A 21,734-nucleotide genomic window follows, 5' to 3' on the forward strand; every position below is an offset into this window, starting at 1 on the left:
ATTATCTGGTAAAAAAAAAATGTCTGGGTCACTTTTGCCTAATCCATATATCACACTGAGCCAACGTAATCAATTCACAATTTATGTATTCCTGGATAAGTGGGGGCTTTCAAGAGCAGGGAATTCATCAACTGGATGAACTGCTCATTGAAGCATTTTTATGAGGGCTGCTTCAAAATCTAGGTGGGAAGGGCTGCTTCATTACAGTCAGGCAAGGGGGAAAGTTTAGGCTCCACACTTGGCCTTCACTGATGGAGGTAGAGTTGAGCTGTGAATGTTTTCTGTGGTGTTTGGTTCAAGTAGAACGGTTATTATCCAAAAGGTTTTCCATCCTGCTAGGCTTTTCTTGAGGCATCTTATTTGTTTCTGTCTGTCCGCATTTCTGAGTTGCTATCTACTCCAGCATCCAATCTGGGATCTCTGAGGCTGAAAGAAAACTCAGGGAACTCGCCACTCTGTCACTCTTCAGAGAGAGAAGTCCCAAGCCAGTCTATCTTCTTCTCTCCATCTTTCAGAGTCTTTTCTGATTGTTTCATGTAGAATATCCATGATGTACCGTTGCATTTAGTGAGAGAAATCGGGAGAATTAAGTCCATTTGTCCAGAAATAGAACTCCATAATTGTCTTTTTAGCAGCATTTTTCCTTAGGTAAACTGGGTAGTTACAATTTCACAACTGCCATGTGTATCAAAAGCAAATGTGCACTGACCAGAAACTCATTCACGGAGGCATACTCTTTCCTGAGAGATGTTTCCAGGGACATGGCAACCAATGAGCCATATGTTGTTTATTTGTTAATCATTTGCCAACTCTGGCTTTATTGATAATATCACTTCTGAGTTTCACAGCAGTCTGCATGCCTCAGCTGTGATAGTTTGCTTCCTTGCTGCTCAGTATTTATCACGGTGATAATGACTCCCTGTACTTTTCTCCATCTGTTACAGAGAAAAAACACCCTATGTGTTCATAACTGTATTCATGTTATGCTATCTCTTGTCCTCTGCACCTCTATACCTTCATTTTTCATCTTTCTGTACCTAAACTTTCCCGTTTACCCACATTGTAGGTGGATGATCTCATTCTAGTTAAGCCACAGGTTATGCATCTGCCCTGTACCTTGTCTGTGAGAAATTTTATTTTTGTGTTCATTTTTGCCGTCGTCTTCACAGCATTCCAAGACCTGGCACAGAGTCTGCAAACCACCCAAATGCCGACCATGCTGGATAACTAGACCTATTAGCAGTGTCAGCTGTAAGATATGAAACTTCAAATGCAAACCCAGACTGTGGTCTTTCTTCTTTCCAATGTTTTGTCAACAGTGAAAGGAATTTTAGGGATAAAATAGGCAGGTTTAGCAAGTCTTAGGAATAAAGAGGGTTCATGGGGGAGGAATGCATAGGGGGGCTTTGGAGCCACCAGACGGCATACATTCACAAAGAACAGAAAAGTGCCACAGGATAAGGGGAGTGGAAGATATACATTCACAGAGGATCAAGAAAAATCACGAGTGTGGGGAACAAGGAAACATACTTTCACAGAGGACAGAGAAATGTCGACAAATGCTGGAGAAAGGGAAACATGTTCACAGGAGACAGAGAAATGCTACAAGATAAGGGAAAGAGGAAGAGGGGCACCATGTGGGTTTTGGACTTTGAAGATGATATTCTTCAAATATTGGGAGAGTGACCAATTAGTAAAGCACAGAATCATCCAATGGGGAAGGGGTCCAATTAGAAGGGCACATGAAGAGACAAAGAACTACAGCATTTATAAACCTTAGGAAAAAGGAGCTTAGTGGGTTACCTGCTTGGGAACGCCTCCCTATGTGGGAGTATGTATTTGCTTCCAATAAATTTCCACCCTTTTACTAACAAGTCCTTTCAGCCCGAGAATTTTATTTTTCAAACTTCGTGAGACAAGAACCCACAAGCGGGAGATCTGCTTCCCGCACCCAACGTTTCAACAGGATATGATCTATCTGAATATTCAGAAACATCTTCACTTGCCTTTCAAGACACATTCCACATTCCTGTTTTCCTCTTACCTGATAGGTCACTCCCACATGGCTTATTTTGCTGGTTATTCCCCCTGCCATGAACTCTTGTTGGAGGACGCAGGGCTTAAAGTGGTCCTCTTTAACACTCACTTCCTTGATGCTCTCCAACCTCATGGCCTGAAATATCATCTACATATTAATTATTTCCAAATTTCTATCTCCAGCCCCGACTGCTCTTCCAAACCCCATAGTTGCGTACTGACTTTCTATTCAACATCTCCAATTGGGTTTCTAGTAGATATCTCAAACTCAACATGTCCAAAACTGAATTCCTCACTCCCTATCTCTAGCCTTCCCCATCATAACAAATAGTCTCATGATCCTTCCAATTGCCCAAGCCCCAAAACCTTAGAATTATCCTTGACTCCTCTTTCTCACACATTCCCACATTCAATTCATTCCATTTGGTTCTACCTCCAAAATGCATTCCACCACTTCTCACCATCTCCACTGCTGTCACTCTGATCAAGCCATCATCTTTTACCTGATTACTTCAATAGGTTCCTAATAGGTCTCCCTTTCTCTGCCATTACCTCCTCCCCATAGCATCTTCTCAACACTGCTATCATAGTGATCTCGTAAAACTATAAGTCAGGTTATGCCATTGCTCTTCGCAAAACCCTTCAGTGACTCCCTGCTTCATTCAGAGTAAAAATCAATGCCTTTATAATAGCTGTCTACTTCCTACATGATCTGCCCTCATTCTCCGACTTCCTAATCTTTCAGTTGGTAACTTCACTCTAGAGACAGTAGCCTCCTTACTATTCCTTCAATCATCCATATATGCATTAATCCCAGGGCCTTTGCACTGGCGGTTCCCATTACCAGGATATTCTTATCAGAAATACAGGCTTAGTTAACTCCCTCACCTTTTTGCTTAAATCACTTTCCAGTGAACCATATTCTGACTGACCTATGTTATGGTACAAGTTTCATCATTCCCATTAGCACTCCTGAGCTCTACTTGTATTGATTGTGCCCCTCGCCCCCACCCCAACACGTATTATTTGCAAACATAACATGTAACATACTTGTTTATTATGTCTATTGTCTTTTATCTAATTCCTCTGCTAAATGTAAGCTCTGGGAGAGCAGGGATCTTCTGTTTTGCTCATTGAAGAATCCTAAGCACCAGAAGCAACCAGTGAATATTTGTTGAATAAAGAATTTAATCTCAGGACAGTAATGCCTCAAGTATTCTGAGGATATTTATCTTGAAATCTCAGTGATTAAGGAAAAAAATCATAGAAGTAAGATCATGCAGCAAGTACATTTAAAAGGCTCTGTGCAACCAAAATGAAGGCCTTTAAATATGAAAACTCTGAAATTCATGTACTTTACTCAGGAGAGAAATCCTCAGGGGCAAAATCCATGCACACATATTATAAATAAAGCTCCAACCCACTTGGCTAACCTGGTTTCTACGTCCAAAACATTAGAAGCAGATATGTTTGTGCAAAGGAAGGACACGGAACAGACACCTGGAGGGCCGCAAGCAAGGAGCGACAGCTGCTGGGCACTAGGGAAGAGTCAGGCAAATAAAACAAAAAACAAGCAGAACCCATATATACTTTAAAAACACAACACTGGGGGCATTTGGTGTTGAAACAGATAATCCACATACTTCAAAATTACCATATTATAACGCAGGATACTAATTTATGGTCACTACACTGAGCCCCAATCACCAAATAAAATTTATATTCGGTATGCTTTAGAAAAGCAGTCATATAAAATACACTTTTAAAATAGAATTTCTACTAGAATTATTAAATTATACCAAGTTTGAAAGATTGACTGGGATAAATGTGCATGAAATTAACTTCTTTATGATACTGGATAACTAAGGACTCGCTGTAAATAACTATGCTGTTTGGCTCTCGGCCACTTGTTTGTTGTGCATCCAGACATTAACCTTGTGTTCTAAACCAGAGCAGCCTGAGCAACTTTAAGATTTCAGCAGGTTTTCAGTACTGCGGGTAACTTGAGGTTGTTATAATTTAGAAACGATGTACAGAAATGCTTGGGAAATGGCATGTCCTGGGTAGGTGTGGAAGGCTGAGAGCTTGGTTAGAAGCAAACATTTGACCATATGACTTGAAAGAGCCCCCAGCCCCCAGGCAGATGTTCTTATTGTGGGCATTTCACCCTGATTTCCTCTGGGTTAACACTTTGACATCTCTAGGAATCCTTTATTAAAATGCAAACAGTTCCCCCAAAGGATAAACTCTTTAACACATCAGCTCAAATTATTTTTATCAGTGGTTAGGAAGTGTTGACTATAAAGCTCTGAAGAAACAGATGCAAGACAGAGAAGTACAGGGCAGTGCCCTCCCTACCAGTCTGTGTCCACCTCCAGGTGTGTGCCAAGGGGTCTGTCCTGCTTGTCCTATTTACGAGATTGGCCTCTGAGAGAGAGAGAGGTACAAGACAGGGCTCAGAGAAGCCATGTCAAGCCAAAGAGACTGGGCAGAGAGGGAGAGCAGATACACTCAACCTGGGATCTCTGGCAAAATCAAAATGGGTTAACAACGGCTCCTTACATGGCCCCTGGAAGCTCACTCAGTGTTAAGGTAAAAGCTAGAGGAGACTGCCATCCTGGCAACCCCGGGGGCACTCAAGTATCCAAAGAGCATGCAGGGGTGAGGTTGAGGGCAGTGAGAGAGTGGAGAGCTGCAGGAAGTGGGCTGCAGCACGCGGTTCTCCAGGGTTCTGCAGCCACAGAGCATCTTTATGGTAATTTCTAGGGCTCTGAGCACTTTTGAAAAGATCTTACTGAATTTTAACTTGACATTTCCCAAACTTTTTATCATGAGCCTTTTTTTTGCCTTGCACTATCTATTAATACCCCCAGGAATATATCTGAAATGCTGTTATCGTGAAAAGGGAATGGTGTTTCACCCCATGTTGGTCCCTGGCACTTAACAGCTATGTGACGCTGGACAAATAATTTAACTTTTCCAAACCTCAGTTCCCTTATTTGTAAAATATAAATAATAGCATCTTATTGTATTGATGAAAAGTTATTTTAAGATATGTGTCAAAATCCTAAATCTCTTCACACATATTAACTAATTTTAGTTCTATGAATATCTCTATCCCAAGGAAGTAATCTAAAACACAGTAAAAATGTAATATAAGATGCTCTGGTTTCTCTTCAGACCGCATAAATCTTTCGCCTTTTAAAAATGTAATATAAGGCTATAACAGTATTGGTAAGAGCAACAATGATTTTAAATGTCTTAGTTGTCCAACTGAGGAAAAACTTAAGCCATGTGATCCATATGATCTCAGCCAATAAAATTGTATTTACAAAGAATTTTTAATAACCTAGGAGGATGATCATCCTATAATGTTAGTTTTAAGAGGCAGGAAGTCTTTTTTTTTTTTTAATATATTTTATTGATTTTTTAACAGAGAGGAAGGGAGAGGGATAGAGAGTTAGAAACATCGATGAGAGAGAAACATCGATCAGCTGCCTCCTGCATACCCCCCACAGGGGATGTGCCCGCAACCAAGGTACATGCCCTTGACCGGAATCAAACCTGGGACCCTTCAGTCCACAGGCCAACGCTCTATCCACTGAGCCAAACCGGTTAGGGCAGGAAGTCTTAAAGTATGAGCTCAAACAGGAAAGAAATACTCATAGAAAAAATACTGTAGGAAAACACATGAAAAACATATGACCTTTGATGCCCAGAGGTAGGATTTGTAGAAATGCAATAATTATAAACCAGAAATTCTTTGGTTTGGCTCCAATTAAAATACAATTTAAATCACAGTCCATTACCTTTCATCAGCTCCTGTCATTTCCTTCTGGGAAGGAGAAAGACATGTCAATACATGTCAACCTGTAACACCCTCAGAAAGAAGCAGGGGGTACGTGCATATTGTCAGCTCTCAGCTGCAAGCCTGCAACTTCTCTCACAAACCCAGGGAAGAGAAAGGCACGCAGGGATAGCAACCACGTCACGGGCCATGCCAAGGAGTCGTGCTGCATTATCCTACAGCTGTTTTAGCAACTAAATGTCAGTGGGCTTTTCCAAAAGTGTTTTCTTTTCCCTTATAAGTGCCTGCATTACTCATTTTTCATTTTAAAAACCTTTTTAAATTCCTCCAATATAAATCCTATGAGATAAAACTCCCATCAATAAAGTTTGGTGCTATATAACTATAGAAATAAGTAGATTTCAGCACATAAAATCAATTGTATGCCTTGGTTGCTTGTCCAGATTCAAATGCCATTTGACTTGGAGAGGCATTCTTATGTGGCAGAATTTGACTGCAAAAACTCTTTACAGGCAGCTAAAAATCAATAGTAGGTGACAAATTCAAGAAAAATCAATAAATAAAAGGAAATCAATGTTAATGCAATTAAAATGGAAAGGAGACGCTCCCTTTTAGATAACTTTTCAACCTTCTCAAAGTCATTACAGACTCTGGTTTTATTTTTTTACTATTCACTGTCCCTCATGCCTATACTCTTTCCCTCAAAGTGATGAATAAAATATGCTTATTTTTAAATTATTTACATTTTTGCAATTTGACTACTTAATGGTTTTCTTTCAGATAACCCAAAATAACACCAGGCTTAAGTGATGTCCACTTTAGATTCCTGTATGCTCTTCTGAGAAGTTTCATGACTCATTTGGCAATTTGGATATTTAAGGTTAGGACTTCTAATGACACAGACAAAAAAATATTAATCATCTAAACACAAGTCCTTTTTTAAAATGAGCATTACTTTGATATCCATAATCTGTTGAATGTTGAATTCTAAAATGAACCTCTAAAATTGTTCAGACAAATATCCAACGAAGTGCTGAAAAGGTAGGAAGCAAAGCAACAGAGATAATGCAAATTCAATTGAGGGAAAGATAAGGTGCAGTCACAAGCTGATAATGAACAGCGACAGCACAGGGAGATGAAAGAGCACAATAAAAGTCTATTCCCATCCAACCAGTGGGCAGCCAAGCTTGGCCACGCTTCAGAGATCTGCCTCCTTGGCTGAAGCAGCCTTCTTATATGGTCCCGTTGGTATTAAGGGCTCCCCTATCTATGCTCTGATGATCTGAATAATTAAGCAGGGTCTCCTGGTCTACGTATTTAAATGCTTTTCAGTAAATAAAAAGTAAAACCTGGTTACTGACTAGAGTAGTCCCAATTCTACAAATCAGATCGTTAAGTCCCACCAGGGAATATTTACAATGAGTCTGCTGCATGCAAGTTACCCACATTACCATAGAGACTTACTATTCTCAAATTGTCTCCAATTTTTAACACAAAAAATTTACAAATATATTGACATAACATTTAATTAGTTGCCAAGGAGAATGTGATAAGAATTCAATATAAAAAAACATTATCAAAAGACAGATGGTAAAATAATAATAGAAAATTGTTTAAGATAATGAACAAGTCCTCAAAATGAGACATCGTTGGAGTTTCAAGGTATCCCGGACCATTTTCTTGCTCTGGTACGTTTGTCTGAGAGGTCTGTCTTAGGGAATACTGACCCCACGCGGGTGCCAGACAAATTCATCATTGATAAAAGTAAAGGGGCTAAATTATAAAACCCAAAGTCCACCAGTAGGATGGGGATGTTGACACCACCATCAGCATCTACAGTCACAAGCACACGCTCACTATCTTAGAACCTCATTAACCCTTTGCAGTCGTTTGTCTACTCTCAGCCACCAAAGCTTTTTTACCGTTCCCGTGGTATGTCTGCTCTCAGCCACCACAGCAAGGAACCGTACGAATCTTAACTCTATTCATTCATGTATCAGTTCATAATTTCTCTGAAAGCTCTTAAGTGTCTAAGCGACCTTGTCACGAACCAAAACATTGCCCCGGCAAATCGGAGATATCGAAACTCAATATAAACAAACACAGTCGTTCCACACTCGCCATGCAAAACACCGTGGCGAGTCAGTCGCCTTTTGAGAGTGAAGAAATCGACCAGCTTCGGAGATACTTTGCAGAATTTCAAATAAAGCTTTACAAATTACATTTAACTGAAATTAGGCATTCTCGCTTATTAAGATATTTCAAAATAATACTCCAAAATGGCAAAAAGAAAGTTACCGAAAGAAGTGTACTGCGAATCTGAAAGTAACAATGAAGAGTTTTATTTTGGCACCTTGAATACTGACTCTGACGTAGAAAGTGATAACGTTTGTAGTGATTCTACTAGTAGTGACGTAGTTCCAAAGAAGAATTAATAAAGCTTGTTTATCCTTCATAATCGTGCATGTTATGTATCACTGCTCTTTCAATGGAAATTAATTCCGACCAGTACGACACCCATGTCCAAATTTAATACGACCGCAAAGGGTTAAATAATAGTACTTTTCCAAATCCGCATGCTACTCACCAGTTCTCTAGGAATAGCTTTCTCTTTCTTCAAAAATTACAATAATGAAAAACTAAACATCTTTTAAATATCTTTTAAAACTATAATTTTAAATTTAAAAACCAAAATTTATCCCTTTCAACTGTTTTCTGAAATTACCTTTGTCTACTACCTCCACAAAAGCAATAATATATCCTGGGCACTTGCTCCCAATAAGGCCTTGTTACCAAAGAAAAAACGGTGGTGCCATATTTATTCAGCCTGTGTCCTCATAGCAGGCACTAGCCCAACACTTGTTCTCTAAAAAAACTACTTAGCAAAGCATGGATAACACTGATTTAAATTCATATTGGGTGGCCTCTCAGTTAATTCAAGGTCTTTGATCGAATGTTACTTCTGAAGAAAGGCCTGCCCACCTTCTCCAAAATCACTCTTGGCCATTGTAGCACAGACTTGTCTGTCCCCGTACTCCATCACTCCAAATCCTCTTACCTTGGGCCTCATAGTATTCATTACCACCTAACTTTTCCTGTTTTGTTTACCACCATATTCCTTGCCACCTGGAACAGTATCCAACACCCACTAGTTACCTAATAAATAGTTTTTTGAACGACTAACTGAAATAATGCATGTCTTCCCAACTAGTATTTAAATTCATGAGTCCAAGGGACCTGACAACTCTTTTCACTAACCTATGCCCAGAAAGCACATCTGGCACATGCAAAACAGAGTGTAAAATCTCTGAATGAAGGAACTGGTGAAAAGTAGATGTTAAGATCATATCCTTTTCCCACAGCACATTTGGGCTGAGAAAGGAGGAAAAGAACATGAGACAGGAAGAGGGAAACAGGACAGGGGTGACAAAGGACACAGAAGACAGGACTTCCTTATATCCCAAAGGTTTGTTTAAAGAGTTGATAAAGAAAACAAGTAAAATTCAAGAACTCAACTTTTTCTGCAACATGTTCAATAAGTAGCCCATCAACGACTAGAAGAAGAAAATTGTCAAAGCCTGAATACTAGATAAGACATTTAAGCAGAATTGCAATTTCACACACAATATCAAGAATCAAATTATTAAGTTCCAAGTAATGTCTGCTTCCCATCAAAGGTCTTTTGTATTTGTTTTCAACATCTCTAACAAGCGTTTCTAGGGCCTTTAAAAATTATTCCCCCATTTATTTAAATAAAACAGAGGTTCTTGAACTTTTAACCAATTTTTATACTCCTATAGCACAAATCATCCTATTTGATATGCTTACATCTTACAATTTTATTCTATGAAAAGATTTTCAGAAAATTATGTTACACAAAGATAGGCATTTTAATGTTTCAGTGCAATTAACACAAGTCCCTTGGTTTCCTTGGTAACAATCATAGGGGCCATACTCTGTCACATAACCTGTGGACTCTTGACCACCATTTGTCAGAGTGGCACCATCATTACCCCTTGAGGATAAACCTTGCCCCCCACATCCTCACAAAGTAGGGCTAGACCACCATTAAGACATACATCTCTCCCGGGCTATCAAGTGAGGGTGTAGTTTTCCCCCAGTTAAGCTAAGTCCAAAGTCATATGACTCTTTTTTTTTCCTGCTCGTTTTTTATTGAGATATGTTTCACACACCATACAATTTATCATTTTAAAGTATAAAATTCAGTGTTTCTTTGTATATTCACAAAGTTGTGCAACTATCACTATCACTAATTTCAGAACATTCTCATCACTCCCCAAAGAAATCCCATACCCATTAGTAGTCATTCACCATTTTACTTTCTTCCATCCCTGGAAACTATTAATATACTTGCTCACTAAATTTGCCTGTTTGGGACATTTCACATAAGTGAAATCATACAATATGTGACCTTCTGTGTCAGACTTCTTTCACTTAGCATGTTTTCAGGGTTCATCCATGTTGTAGCATGTATTAGTACTTCATTCCTTTTAATGGCTGAATATTTATTTGTATGGATACACCACATTTGTTTGTTTATTCATCAGTTTATGGATATTTCAGTTGTTTCTACTTTCTGGTTATCATTTGAATAATGCTGCTATAAACATTCATATACAAGTTTTTATGTGACTGTATGTTTTCATATCTTTTAAATATATATCAAGGAATGAATGGAATTGCTGGGTCAGTTGGTTACTCTACGTTTAACTTTTTGAGAAACTGCCAAACTGTTTTCTATATGAGACTGTATGTCGCATTTTATATTTCTTCCAGCAGTGTGTGAGGGTTCCAATTTTTCTACATCATCCCAACATTGTTATTTTCTGTTTTATAACACTTGGTGTTTATTTATTATAGCCATCCTACAGGATGTGAAGTGTATCTCATGGTAGTTTTCTAATGACTAATGATGTTGGGCATCTTTTCCTGTGCTCATTGGCATTTGTGTGTCTTTGAAGAAATGTCTGTTCAAATACTTAGAATATTTTTTAATTGTTTCTCTCTTGGTTTTTAATTGTTGAGTTCTAATGGTTCTTTATACATTCTGGATACTAAACTCATATCAGCTATATAATTTGCAAATATTTTCTCTCATTCTATAGGTTATCTTTTTACTTTCTTGATAGTATCCTTTTCTGAAACAAAAATGTTTTGAATTTTGATGAAGTCAAATTTATTTATTTAATGTACTTTTGGTGGCTTGAGATTTATATACCTAAGAAATCTTTGTCTAATTTCAAGGTCACTAAAACATATGCCTTTATTTCCTTCTAAGAATTTTACAGTTTTAGCTCTTATATTCAGATCTTTGGTCTATTTTTATTTATTTATCTTGATTGTTGAAAGTATTACAAAAAGATGTCCTCTTTCCCTCCCATTGGCCCTCTCCACCCTACTCCTGCCCTCTCCCCAGGCCTTCACCACAGTATTGTCTGTCCATGGGTTATGTATATATACATATAAATTCTTTTGTTAGTCTATTCCTGCCCCCTCCACTTCCCTCTGAAATATGTCAGTCTGCTGCATGCTTCAGTGTCTCCGGATCTATTTTGTTTGCCAGTTTATTTTAACCAACAACACAGAAATAGCAGCACTCCAGGGATCTATTGGGAAATATTACTTCAAAGTCCTTGTTGCCCAGTTTTAATACTTAGCAATAGCTCTGATGTGGAAAAAAATACTTATGGAGGATTTCTTGAAAGAGAAATAATCCACTGACTCCTAAAATATATCCTGGGATTAAATCAGACCATCAGAAAGCTGTCTATTATACTGGCCCCCTTGCTCCTTTAATGTCCCTTTGGCATTAAGCTATCAAGATATATTGAGAGTCCTATGAAACCCATTGAGATATTGTTCATCACATTGCACAGTATCTTCCATGAAGTTGAGGAGATTAATAGGTCCCAGTATTGGCTTGATTGATTGTTCTTTTCTTGCAAAACTGGGTGCATATTTTTGTCAACACTGACTACTGAAATAACTGTGCTTCCTTCTTTGTGCTGACCCAGAGAAATCATAGTATTAATACTCATATTAGAAAAGAGAAAAATTTTAATTATCTAGATTTCCATTTTAAGAAGCCAAAAAAAAAGAGCAAGTTAAACCCAAAGTAAATCAAATAAAGTGGGGGATGGGGTAGCAAAAATCAATGAAATCTCAAACAATAAAGAAAATCAATGAAAAAAAATGGTTCTTTTCAAAGATTAACAAATTGAGAAACTCCAAGCAAGACTGTTCAAGAAAACAGAGTAGACACAAATTACTAATATGTGGTATAAAGTAGAACATAACTATATATTCTGAAGACATTAAAAGGATAATAGGGAATACTATGAACAACTCTATGCCAACAAATTTGAAAACTTAGATGAAATGGACAAACTCCTTAAGACAACTTGTCAAAACTGACACAAGAAGAAATAGAAAATCTGGGTAGTCCTCTCTCTATTAGAGATTGAATTTGTCATAAAAAAAACTTCCTACAAAGAATATTTCTAGCCAGATGATATCTACAAAACATTTTTTAAAATAGCATCAACATTACACAGCTCTTTTAAAAGCAAAGGAAAGAAAAAAATAGAGGGGAAAAATGTTTCCTGATTCAAGGAAGTCCATTCTCAACCCTTCTGTTCAACTTTGTCCTGGAAATTCTAGCCAGTGAAATAAAGCCAGAAAAATAAATAATAAAAGACAAAGATCTGAAAGAATATATAAAACTGCCAGTATTCACAGACAACAAGATTGTCTATATAAAAAATCCTGATAAATTTACAAAGCAACTATAAGAACTAAATAACTTGCCTAAAGTTACACCATTAATAAAATCAAAACTGGAATTTGAACCAACACAGTTTGGCTCCCAAAATCTTAACCCCCATAATATGCAGTCTACTTAGACAACATCATGCAACTATACTTGCATTAGCCCACAAACACAGCCATTACTGTAGGTCTTTGGAGCCTCATTTGATAATTTGGAAATAGAGGCTCAGAAAAATTAATAACTTCACTAAGATCACATGGCTAACAGTAGAGATAACAGAATTTGAATCCAGGTCTGACTGACCCAAAAACAAAGCTGATTTGAAAACATCATGTCTTCCAGATTGGAAGCAGGAAACAATGAAAAGATCCAGGTCCAGATGTATAAGGCCCTGAAATAAAGCAGTAAAATATAATGGCCAATAGAAGAATTGGTGACTGGTTAGGTATAAACATAAACATAGGACAGGAGGACACAGGTAATATCAAAGTTTTGAGAATGAGACTACTAGTGTCATTAATAAAATAAGAAAGTAAGGAAGAGAAACTAATAAAGAGGAATGTTAAGAAAGGTAAAGCCAGATTTAGACAAGTTGAGTATCAATCAACTTGTTAGGTTACAGAAAGTTTTGAGAGCAAATGATAGAGCGCCTAGCAAACAGTAGTTTCTAGAAATAGAGTGTGTTTTTGCCTCCACAAAACAAAAAATCTCAAGTTAGGCAACTACTGATCTAAAATTCAGCAGCTGAACCAAGTCAGAACTGAAGTCTGTGTTTCTTCTGGTCCTTCCTCCTGGGATGACAATTTGGTTGCCATAGGCCCAAGCTTTAGGTTGCAATTCCAAGCAGAAACAAGAGAAGAATACATGTGTCATTCATTAGTAAAGCAAGAACTTTCCTAGAAGCCCCTAGTGGACTTTTGACATATCTCATTAGCCAGAATTGTGTCACATTGACACCTACCCTCAAGAGAGTCTGGGAAGATGAGTATTTTGTTTTTCCAACCTCTATAGCAAAGATAGGTGAAGTTTGCCCCAGAATATTAATGGGATGTTGATGTGGGAATATACAACAGGAGACAAAAATGCCTATGGTCTAGGAGATAAACCAAGGATACAGAATATAAGTAATCTGCATAATTAAAGCAAAGGAAATGGATGGATGCTCCAAGAAAGAACACGTGTGAAGAGAATAAAGGGAAGTAACAGCACTTTACCTTTTTGTGCAGGGGAAGTAAACACGGTGCCCAGGTGCCTCCACTCCAACCAGTTAGTGCACTCCCTTGCGTCTGACTGGGTCTCTCTCTGCCCCCCTCCCCACCCAGTAATTTCCATCCTCTCTTTTTCCTCCATCTCTCAGTACTCCTAAGGTGGTCTCTGCTCTCCCTCTCCATCTGTGAATTGAAGTACTGAAGGAAAAGCCCTTTCTTCACTGCCACTTCCAGGATGCATGAAGACGGGCTTAAATCTGACTAAGCAAAAACTAGCTGCCCTGAAGTTGGGAAGGTGGTCCAGGAGAAAAAGCAGCTATGAAATCTTACAATTCATAGGACATTGGAACTGAAAGGGATCTGCCAGTCCCCGCCACCTCGTTAGAGGGGCCAGAGGTCCATTTGAGGAAACCCAACCTAAGACAAGGAGGCAGAATCTGCTTTGCTGTGTACTACTCTTCCTCTGATGAGTCCTTCAGGATCTGAGGCTGTGTTCGGGAGACCAGGCTGCAGGGCCAAGGGTGTGGTGGACCAGGCAGCCTCTCTCAGGCCCACGGCTCCAGAGGCACCATCCTCCATGTACCTCCACTGAGGGAGTCCAGCTCCGGCTGAAACGTTCCTTTCCCAAAATCCTAGGGCAGGTAGAGTCAGCACCACAGGATTTAACTTTGATTACTTATTAGTTTGTGTTGTCTTCTAATTGCTCCTCAAATATATGCTACCTGCTCCCATGTATTTGGGGCTACAATGTGATGTCCCCCAAGAAGTTGCAAATAAGATAGTCGCCAAGCATCAAACTTTAAAAATATTGCTAACATCACAAAAAGAGATCGCTTGATGTTATGTGCCTCATGATGGAAGTATGCAACACTTATGTGAAGTACTGTTGCCCCAGAAATCATATCTAAATCTGATCAAGCTTTAAATCCAAATATCAATTTACAGAAAATATGGGCAACAAAGGGACATATTAAAAGACACCATGGGGTATAATTAAAATTCAGACTGTAATACCTGTTTCTTCCACAAATTTATTATAAGGAGAGAGATGAAGGAGAACCTAGACATTTCAAAAACTTATTTGAATCCTGATACAAACAAACTACAGAAAATAAAAATTTATGATCCCTGGCTGGTGTGGCTTCGTTGGTTGAAGTGTTTTCCCATACACTGAAAGGTTTCTGGTTCAATTCCTGGTCTAGGCACATAACCCACGTTGTAGGTTCAATCCAGTGGGCACATGCAAGGGCAGCTCATCGCTGACCCTCTCTCACATCTCTCTCTCTCTCTCTCTCTCTCTCTCTCTCTCTCTCTCTCTCTCTTAAATCAATTAAAAATTTTAAAAAGAAAAGAAAAAGTTATGAGATAAATGGAGAAATTTGAACACTGACTGGATATTTGATTATATTAGGAAACTAATGTCAAGATTTTAATGTGTGAAAATGATATTGCTTTCTTTATAAAGAGTCCTTATCTTTTAGAGATATACTATATATGGGAATATTTAAAGATAAATGAAATAATACTATGGCTGTGATTAGCACCAAAATGATCCTGAAGGCCCTAACCGGTATGGCTCAGTGGATAGAGCGTCAGCCTGCGGACTCAAGGGTCCCAGGTTCGATTCCAGTCAAGGGCATGTACCTTGGTTGCGGGCACATCCCCAGTAGGGGGTGTGCAGGAGGCAGCTGCTTGATGTTTCTAACTCTCTATCCTTCTCCCTTCCTCTCTGTAAAAAATCAATAAAATATATTTTTTTAAAAATGATCCTGAAGGCAGAAAGGGTGAATGGGATATAAATAAAACAAGATTGGCTGAGTTGATGATTACTGGAGGGGGAAGGGAAAGGTACAACAGAATTATCATACTGTTCTCTATTTTTGTACATTTTGAAATTTTCTGTAATAAAAGTTGTTTTGTTTTTTAATCCTCACTCGAAGATATTTTTTCCATTGATTTTTAGAGAGAGTGGAAAGGAGAGGGAGAGACAGAGAGAAACACCGATGTGAGAGAGACACATCGATTGGTTGCCTCCGGCATGCTCCCAACCAGGGCCGGGAGCTTGCAACCAAGGTACATGCCTTGACCGGAATCAAACCCAGACCCTTCAGTCCGCAGGCCGGCACTCTATCCACTGCGCCAAACCAGCCAGGGCTAAACGTATTTTTAATAATAGATTAGACAAGAGCTGTGCAATGTCATTTAAAAAAAAAAAAAAGTCTTCACGTCCGCCAAGGAAACTCGGAAGGAGCAACAGAGGCAGATGTTGATGGTGCCATCTAAGCCTTTTCCGAGGCAAAGGGGAACAGTGAAAAGACCTGCCTACAAAGTCACCGATGCCCCCATCCCTGAGGGGAAGGATGCACTTGGCCCTCTCACCCTGATCCCATAAGCACCTTCTACAGTCAGGGCTCTGCACTGAAGCTGGAAATAAAATGATGAATGAAATACAGAGACTAACATCAAATGATGCAAAAAGTAAACCAGCAATTTGCAGTGGAGTCTGACATGTTATTACAATGTTTGGGGAAAGTGTGCTATGTGAGTACATGCCATGGCAATCTAATTGGAAGAGGTGGCAGCCAAGCCATCCTGAAGGATTCCCAGAACTATCTTCTGATTATAATTCAACTCCTGAGCTCTGTCGCTCTAGGAAAAGAATGAGCTGGCCAGAAGTTGTAAGTGTCCTGATCTGGCAGCTTTGCTTCTCATTGTAAATGCACAACACTGACTTCTCATAATAATTGGGTTTCCCATCCATCTTGCCTAGAGAAGAAATACATTAGCCAAACAAATAATGTGTGTTCACTTCTCTGATGTTATTTTCAAATTCATGAACTGTCTTTCTGTTTTTACAGTCTCCGAGAGTTTAGTGCCTGTGTATCTGTATCTGAATAATGAATTAATTCTTGATGTGCTGACAAATCAGGATTCTGAGATTGTAAGACCAGCCCTGAACCCTGAGAATTCACCAAGGTAATGCCATCCCTTGGGACCTCCCTGGGTAGACACCAGCCTTCCTTCTGCTCTGCGTGCTTCTTTGATCTTCTCTATTCCTCAAGGCTGGGACTGTGTCCGATGCTTCTTTGATATCTGAGTCATCCTCTCTCACCACGTCTGCGACAAAGCATTTTGTTTTTTAACACATTTGTCCCTTGATTTCTTTGACTTTCATTCAATCACATCAAAAATAGCTAACTCAACTATTTGGGGATTGAGTCAGATGCAACAACACTAGGTTAGAGGCATTTTAAAAATGAAATAGGAATACATTTTTAAATTCCTTAGCTGTTTTGAAAAATGTCAACCTTTTATACATTTCCATGCCGTGTTAACTTCATTTTTTGCTTAGGCCTGTGATCACTAGTGGTCTTCACATAAGCTAATCAAGTGAGGACCTCCCTCCAATCTATGCTTCTACCTGAAGAACAAGAAGCCAAATACTGTGAACTTCCTAGACAAAGACAATCTCCAGTGGTTCCTCTTTCAATCACTCAGCAAGATTTTTTTATCTATAACAGGGGATAACAAAACTTTTTCTTCAAAGATCCACATAAGTAAGCACTTTAAATTCTGTGGGCCAGTCTCCATTGGTTGCAGCTACTCAACCCTACCACTGCAGCATGAAAGCAGCTGTAGACAATACAGAACCAAATGAGTGTGGCTGTGTTGAAGTTTGAATTTCATGGATCATGAAATATCAATCTGATTTTATTTCCAACCATTCAAAAATGTAAAAAGCATTCTTAGCTCCAGAGACACTGTCTGATCTGGCCCACAGGACATAGTTTGCCAACTCCTGCTCCACAGCCATGCATAGATGATACTAGCGATGATTCACTATACATATCTTAATATGTGTGGTCCCTTCATAATACTCCCATATCAACCTTGAGAATTTTGACTTATTAATGCTTCTTAAATTCACTGGTGGCAAACTTAAAATCTTATGATAAAAAATATTTTCACTAAAATTAAACAATGGTCAGCACAGGTTTAAAAAAAAAAAGACATTTTACATATTTTTAATCCCAAATAGTGGATACTATGCTATTCATTCCTAGTTACTATCCCTGCTCGGAAAAATATTGTAAGATCTATGAGACAGTGGTAAGTTCATTTTGCTTTAACATGTTTCTGCTGAGACTTTCTCCAATGTCATTTTATCCAATTTGTCAACACCTTTCTGATTTTAAGATTAATATTTGTATACTCTCACCTCCTCAGTACCATCGTAGTCCAAGAACTTAGATGCCTGACACATAAGAAGCTTTGGATTTTCTTTCTTCACTCCCTTCTCTGACATGCTAGTTCATAAAGTATTTTCCTGTCTATAATAACTTTGTAGGCATGCCTAACAAATATTTCTAAGGCTTCATTTTCCTTGTTTTATTTGTCTCACCTTTCTTGCATACTTCTTTACTCCAGCAGACTTTCTACTATAACTCCCCTTTTTATTTCCACCCCCTGGGCCCTCTTTTTCTGGCCACCACCAACAGTACCTGCTTGCATGGTGCATATATCTACACCACATGTCCCAGCTATGGAAAAGGTCCTAGCATCCTATCCTAAGTAGTACAGAGGAATTCAATATACACTCCCTCTTTTTTGAGTGTGTATGCCTGAAAATATACGTAATCAAAAGTTTGAGAGAAATAGAGCATGTTTTCCTATGCCCTAGACTAGGTCACAAGAGGAATTTGTGGTTGGAAAGAAATCAGTGTATGTACAGGCCACTCCTGAGTGGCTTTGTTCACATTGCCCCCTCTGCCTGGCCTGCCCTCCCCAAATTCTCTGCCTGATAAAAGTCCCCTCAACCTCCAAGGTCCAGGCAGCACCTGTGGGAAGCATCACTGGCAGAGCTGCCAAATCTCTCCTCGACATTCCCAAAGCACTTCATACATCTCCATTAAAGCACTTACCATTGAATTGTGGTTAGTTGTTTATGTAGCTGTCCCACCCCGACCCGCACCCCTATACACAACTGAATGAGTAACTGCCTTATTTCTTTTCTTGCATCCCCAATGCCCAATGCACTTCCTGGACTAGGGTATCAAGATTGCATTTCCCAGAAATACTGAGGGCGGTGTGCCACTAAGAAGTAATTTCAGGGACTTTCCCAGCCCACTTCCATCAGCACCCTTAATCTTCCTTCTCCCCTAAAAAAATTAACAATCTAAGTAAAAATGCAATGGCAAAATAAGGCGCTCTGACAATGAGATTGCCAGTCCTAAACCCTTCTTCAAAGGAATTCCACCATCAATGCTGCAGAAAATTCAATGGTACCTAACAGTTTTCAAAGAACTTCCACCATTTTTTCCCCATTGGATCCACTAATCCTTAGTAAGACAGACAGCCCTATCCGCATTTCTCAGACACTTCAGTAAATGAAAGTGGCATGTCCAAGATCAGAGCTGGTGACAGCTCTGAGCCTAACAACCTTAAAACATCGATTTGTCCACTCTCCCACACTCCACGAATGCTAAGCTCAGTGTGTGTGGAGGGCTGGCTTTCTTTTCCCTCTGGTAGCCTCCCCCCCCCCTCCCCATTATGAATGGTGGTATTAGATTGTGGCACAATGCTCTAAAAATCCACTCCAAACAAAATCATTTAGGCAGATACACATTATGAAAGATAGAGTCAAATGTGTTAGTATTGCTCTATGATTTTGCCATAAGCACTTATTGACTAAAGGGTTTCCAGTGAATTACTGACTGTTCCAAAAAATGGCCTGCCATGCATTTCTTCAAAGAGAAATATATCATCTATTATCTGAAAAATTCACTCATGAGGAAGTACTATTATTTATAGGTTAAGTACAGGAGGCTTGATTTTCTCTTCCTTTATAATTCATCTTTCCTAAACTATTAAATTTAGATTACTTATGCTATTGGCAGGCTCTTCTCTTAAACATGCTTTTAGTTCCTCTACATAATTCTGTATGATTTAACCATCACGTCGATTCTCTTACTATTTATTGTATGTAACTCTTCTAATATTAGTACGTATCATTTTAGACATAAATAGGGCACTGCCTTCCAAAAAAAAAAATCTTGCTGTGTGGTAACTGAAAGTAAAAATTATTTTCAGACATATTAATTTATTCAAACGAGCCACAGTTAGCTGTTCTCAAATTAATTTTTTTCAACAAAGGCCTATAATAGTGAAGTATGCAGAGTATGTGACACTTCAGATTTTCAAGTTTGAGCTGGTTATGAATCTGCTAATTGTAAAAAAATTTCACAATATGGCAGAGCAAAAAAATATTTCACACAAATGCAAATAGAGATACCATGCAGACAGCTGCAAGACATGAATCACTGCCCTGCTGCATCCAACTCGGAAATGCAGAGGCCGCCCACTCTGCGCGATTTCTTGCTCAGTTTTTAGAAGTTCAGAGGCATCACCTTGTAACCAGGGTCATTGCTGATATATGTGTCATGTTTACTGCTACACCCACAATGTGAACAACCAGAAAATTGTGCTCTCAGAGCCTGGGAACAGTCGCAGTCCGCTGTTACACGCAACAACTCCTGACCCAGAGCTGTCGTCGGGAGTTACAATGCTTTATTGTTCCAATTTTTTTAGAGGAAGGGGCTTTCCCCGCGGAGCAAGTACTGAGACGAAAGCAGTCTCCGGCGTGACCTTCCCAACACAGACCTTGAGCAGAGGCGCGGGCTCGAAGGCACTGGACAGCTCCACCGACTCCTCACACTTCGCTTTCCAGAACAAAAAAGAATGTTACTCTGCACCTGCCTCCCCCCTCCCCGCCTTAAAACTTAAATGACCTTTACCCCAGTGGTCTGAGCAGCTGGAAGAAGATAGGAATCTACTGGTCTGCCCGGCGGTGCCCAGAGAGAATACCCTCCCACCCAAGAGCGGAGCCGGGAGTCCGCGGGGGAGGGGGCGAGGGCGGGAGGAGGGAGGGCGGGGGGCGGGGGGGGGGACCTGAGCGGCCGGCGCCCTCCCCCGCCCCCTCCGCACTGCACCGCATTCTCTCCACCGCACGGAACAACCTCGTGCGGGGGCTGCCCCCCAAGCAGGGGTGCGTGCCCCCAGCATCCTGGATGCGGCCCCTCGGCCCCTCCCCCGCCCCGGCCCCTCCTCCCGCCGCGGGGCTGAGCCAGGTGCGGGCTGCGGGCTGCGGCGCCGGCGGCTGCGCCCACGGGGAGCTCGGCAGGGCAGCGCCGCAGAGCCCGGCCGGTGGGGGCCCTTCCCCGGGTACCTTTTATCCAGGCAGGCGATCCACTCGGCGGAGGAGGAGGAATGGGCAGCGTGCGCAGCGACCATGTTGGGCAGCGGCAGGTCCCCGGCGGCGGCGGCCGCGCTCGCTCTACCTCCGCGCGCGGTGCAGACCGCTGCCGGCCGGCCCGCCTCCCACCAGCGCGGCTGTGGCGGCGCTCAGGCCTGCGGGCGGCGGGAGGGGGGGCCTGAGGGGCGGGACGCGGGGACGGGGAGGGCCCAGGCGCCCGCCCTCCGCACTGCACTGCGGCGCCCGGGGGTGGGGAGCCCCGCGTCCCGGGCGCCGCGGGAGGGCGCTCCGCCGCGACCCTGGTGGTCGAACACCTGCGACAGGTGGCCGCTGCGGCTCCGGGGAACCTGGGCCCCACCCCTCGCCCCGGGGCCTCTGAAACAGGAAAGAGAGAAAACCCCAAGAGTGTGGGGAGGGGGCGGATGGGGGGAAGGCGGTCAGTGTCTATATATTTTTCATCCAGCAAATGCCACTAAAATGGCTGCTGCCTTTCCGTTGCCTTAGAAACCCATTAGTCTTCCTCCGCAGCTTGTCAAAACTTGCTGGCGAGTTCTCGCTCACCTTTCGGGTTTCCCCTTTAGGAAGGGATGGAGAGGAGGGCTCTTATGGCTTGGGATGGGCACACCCACAGTGGTCTCT

The 21,734-nt window shown here is 40.7% G+C and overlaps 1 protein-coding gene across 3 annotated transcripts in view; it reads right to left on the reverse strand.

Moving 5' to 3' along the window:
• The window catches only part of RAPGEF4 (Rap guanine nucleotide exchange factor 4), a 263,351-nt gene extending 242,104 nt beyond the window's left edge, over window positions 1-21,247 (reverse strand). For all 3 annotated transcript variants that reach the window (XM_036319536.1, XM_036319537.1, XM_036319535.1), the window contains exon 1: window positions 21,069-21,247. In XM_036319536.1, coding sequence (XP_036175429.1) covers window positions 21,069-21,133 — 65 coding nt within the window. In that variant the 5' untranslated portion in view covers window positions 21,134-21,247. The remainder of the gene's footprint in view (window positions 1-21,068) is intronic.
• Between the last annotated feature and the right edge of the window lie 487 nt (window positions 21,248-21,734).

This window comes from Myotis myotis, unplaced genomic scaffold (assembly GCF_014108235.1).
Source record: "Myotis myotis isolate mMyoMyo1 unplaced genomic scaffold, mMyoMyo1.p scaffold_m19_p_8, whole genome shotgun sequence".
NCBI lineage: Eukaryota > Metazoa > Chordata > Mammalia > Chiroptera > Vespertilionidae > Myotis > Myotis myotis.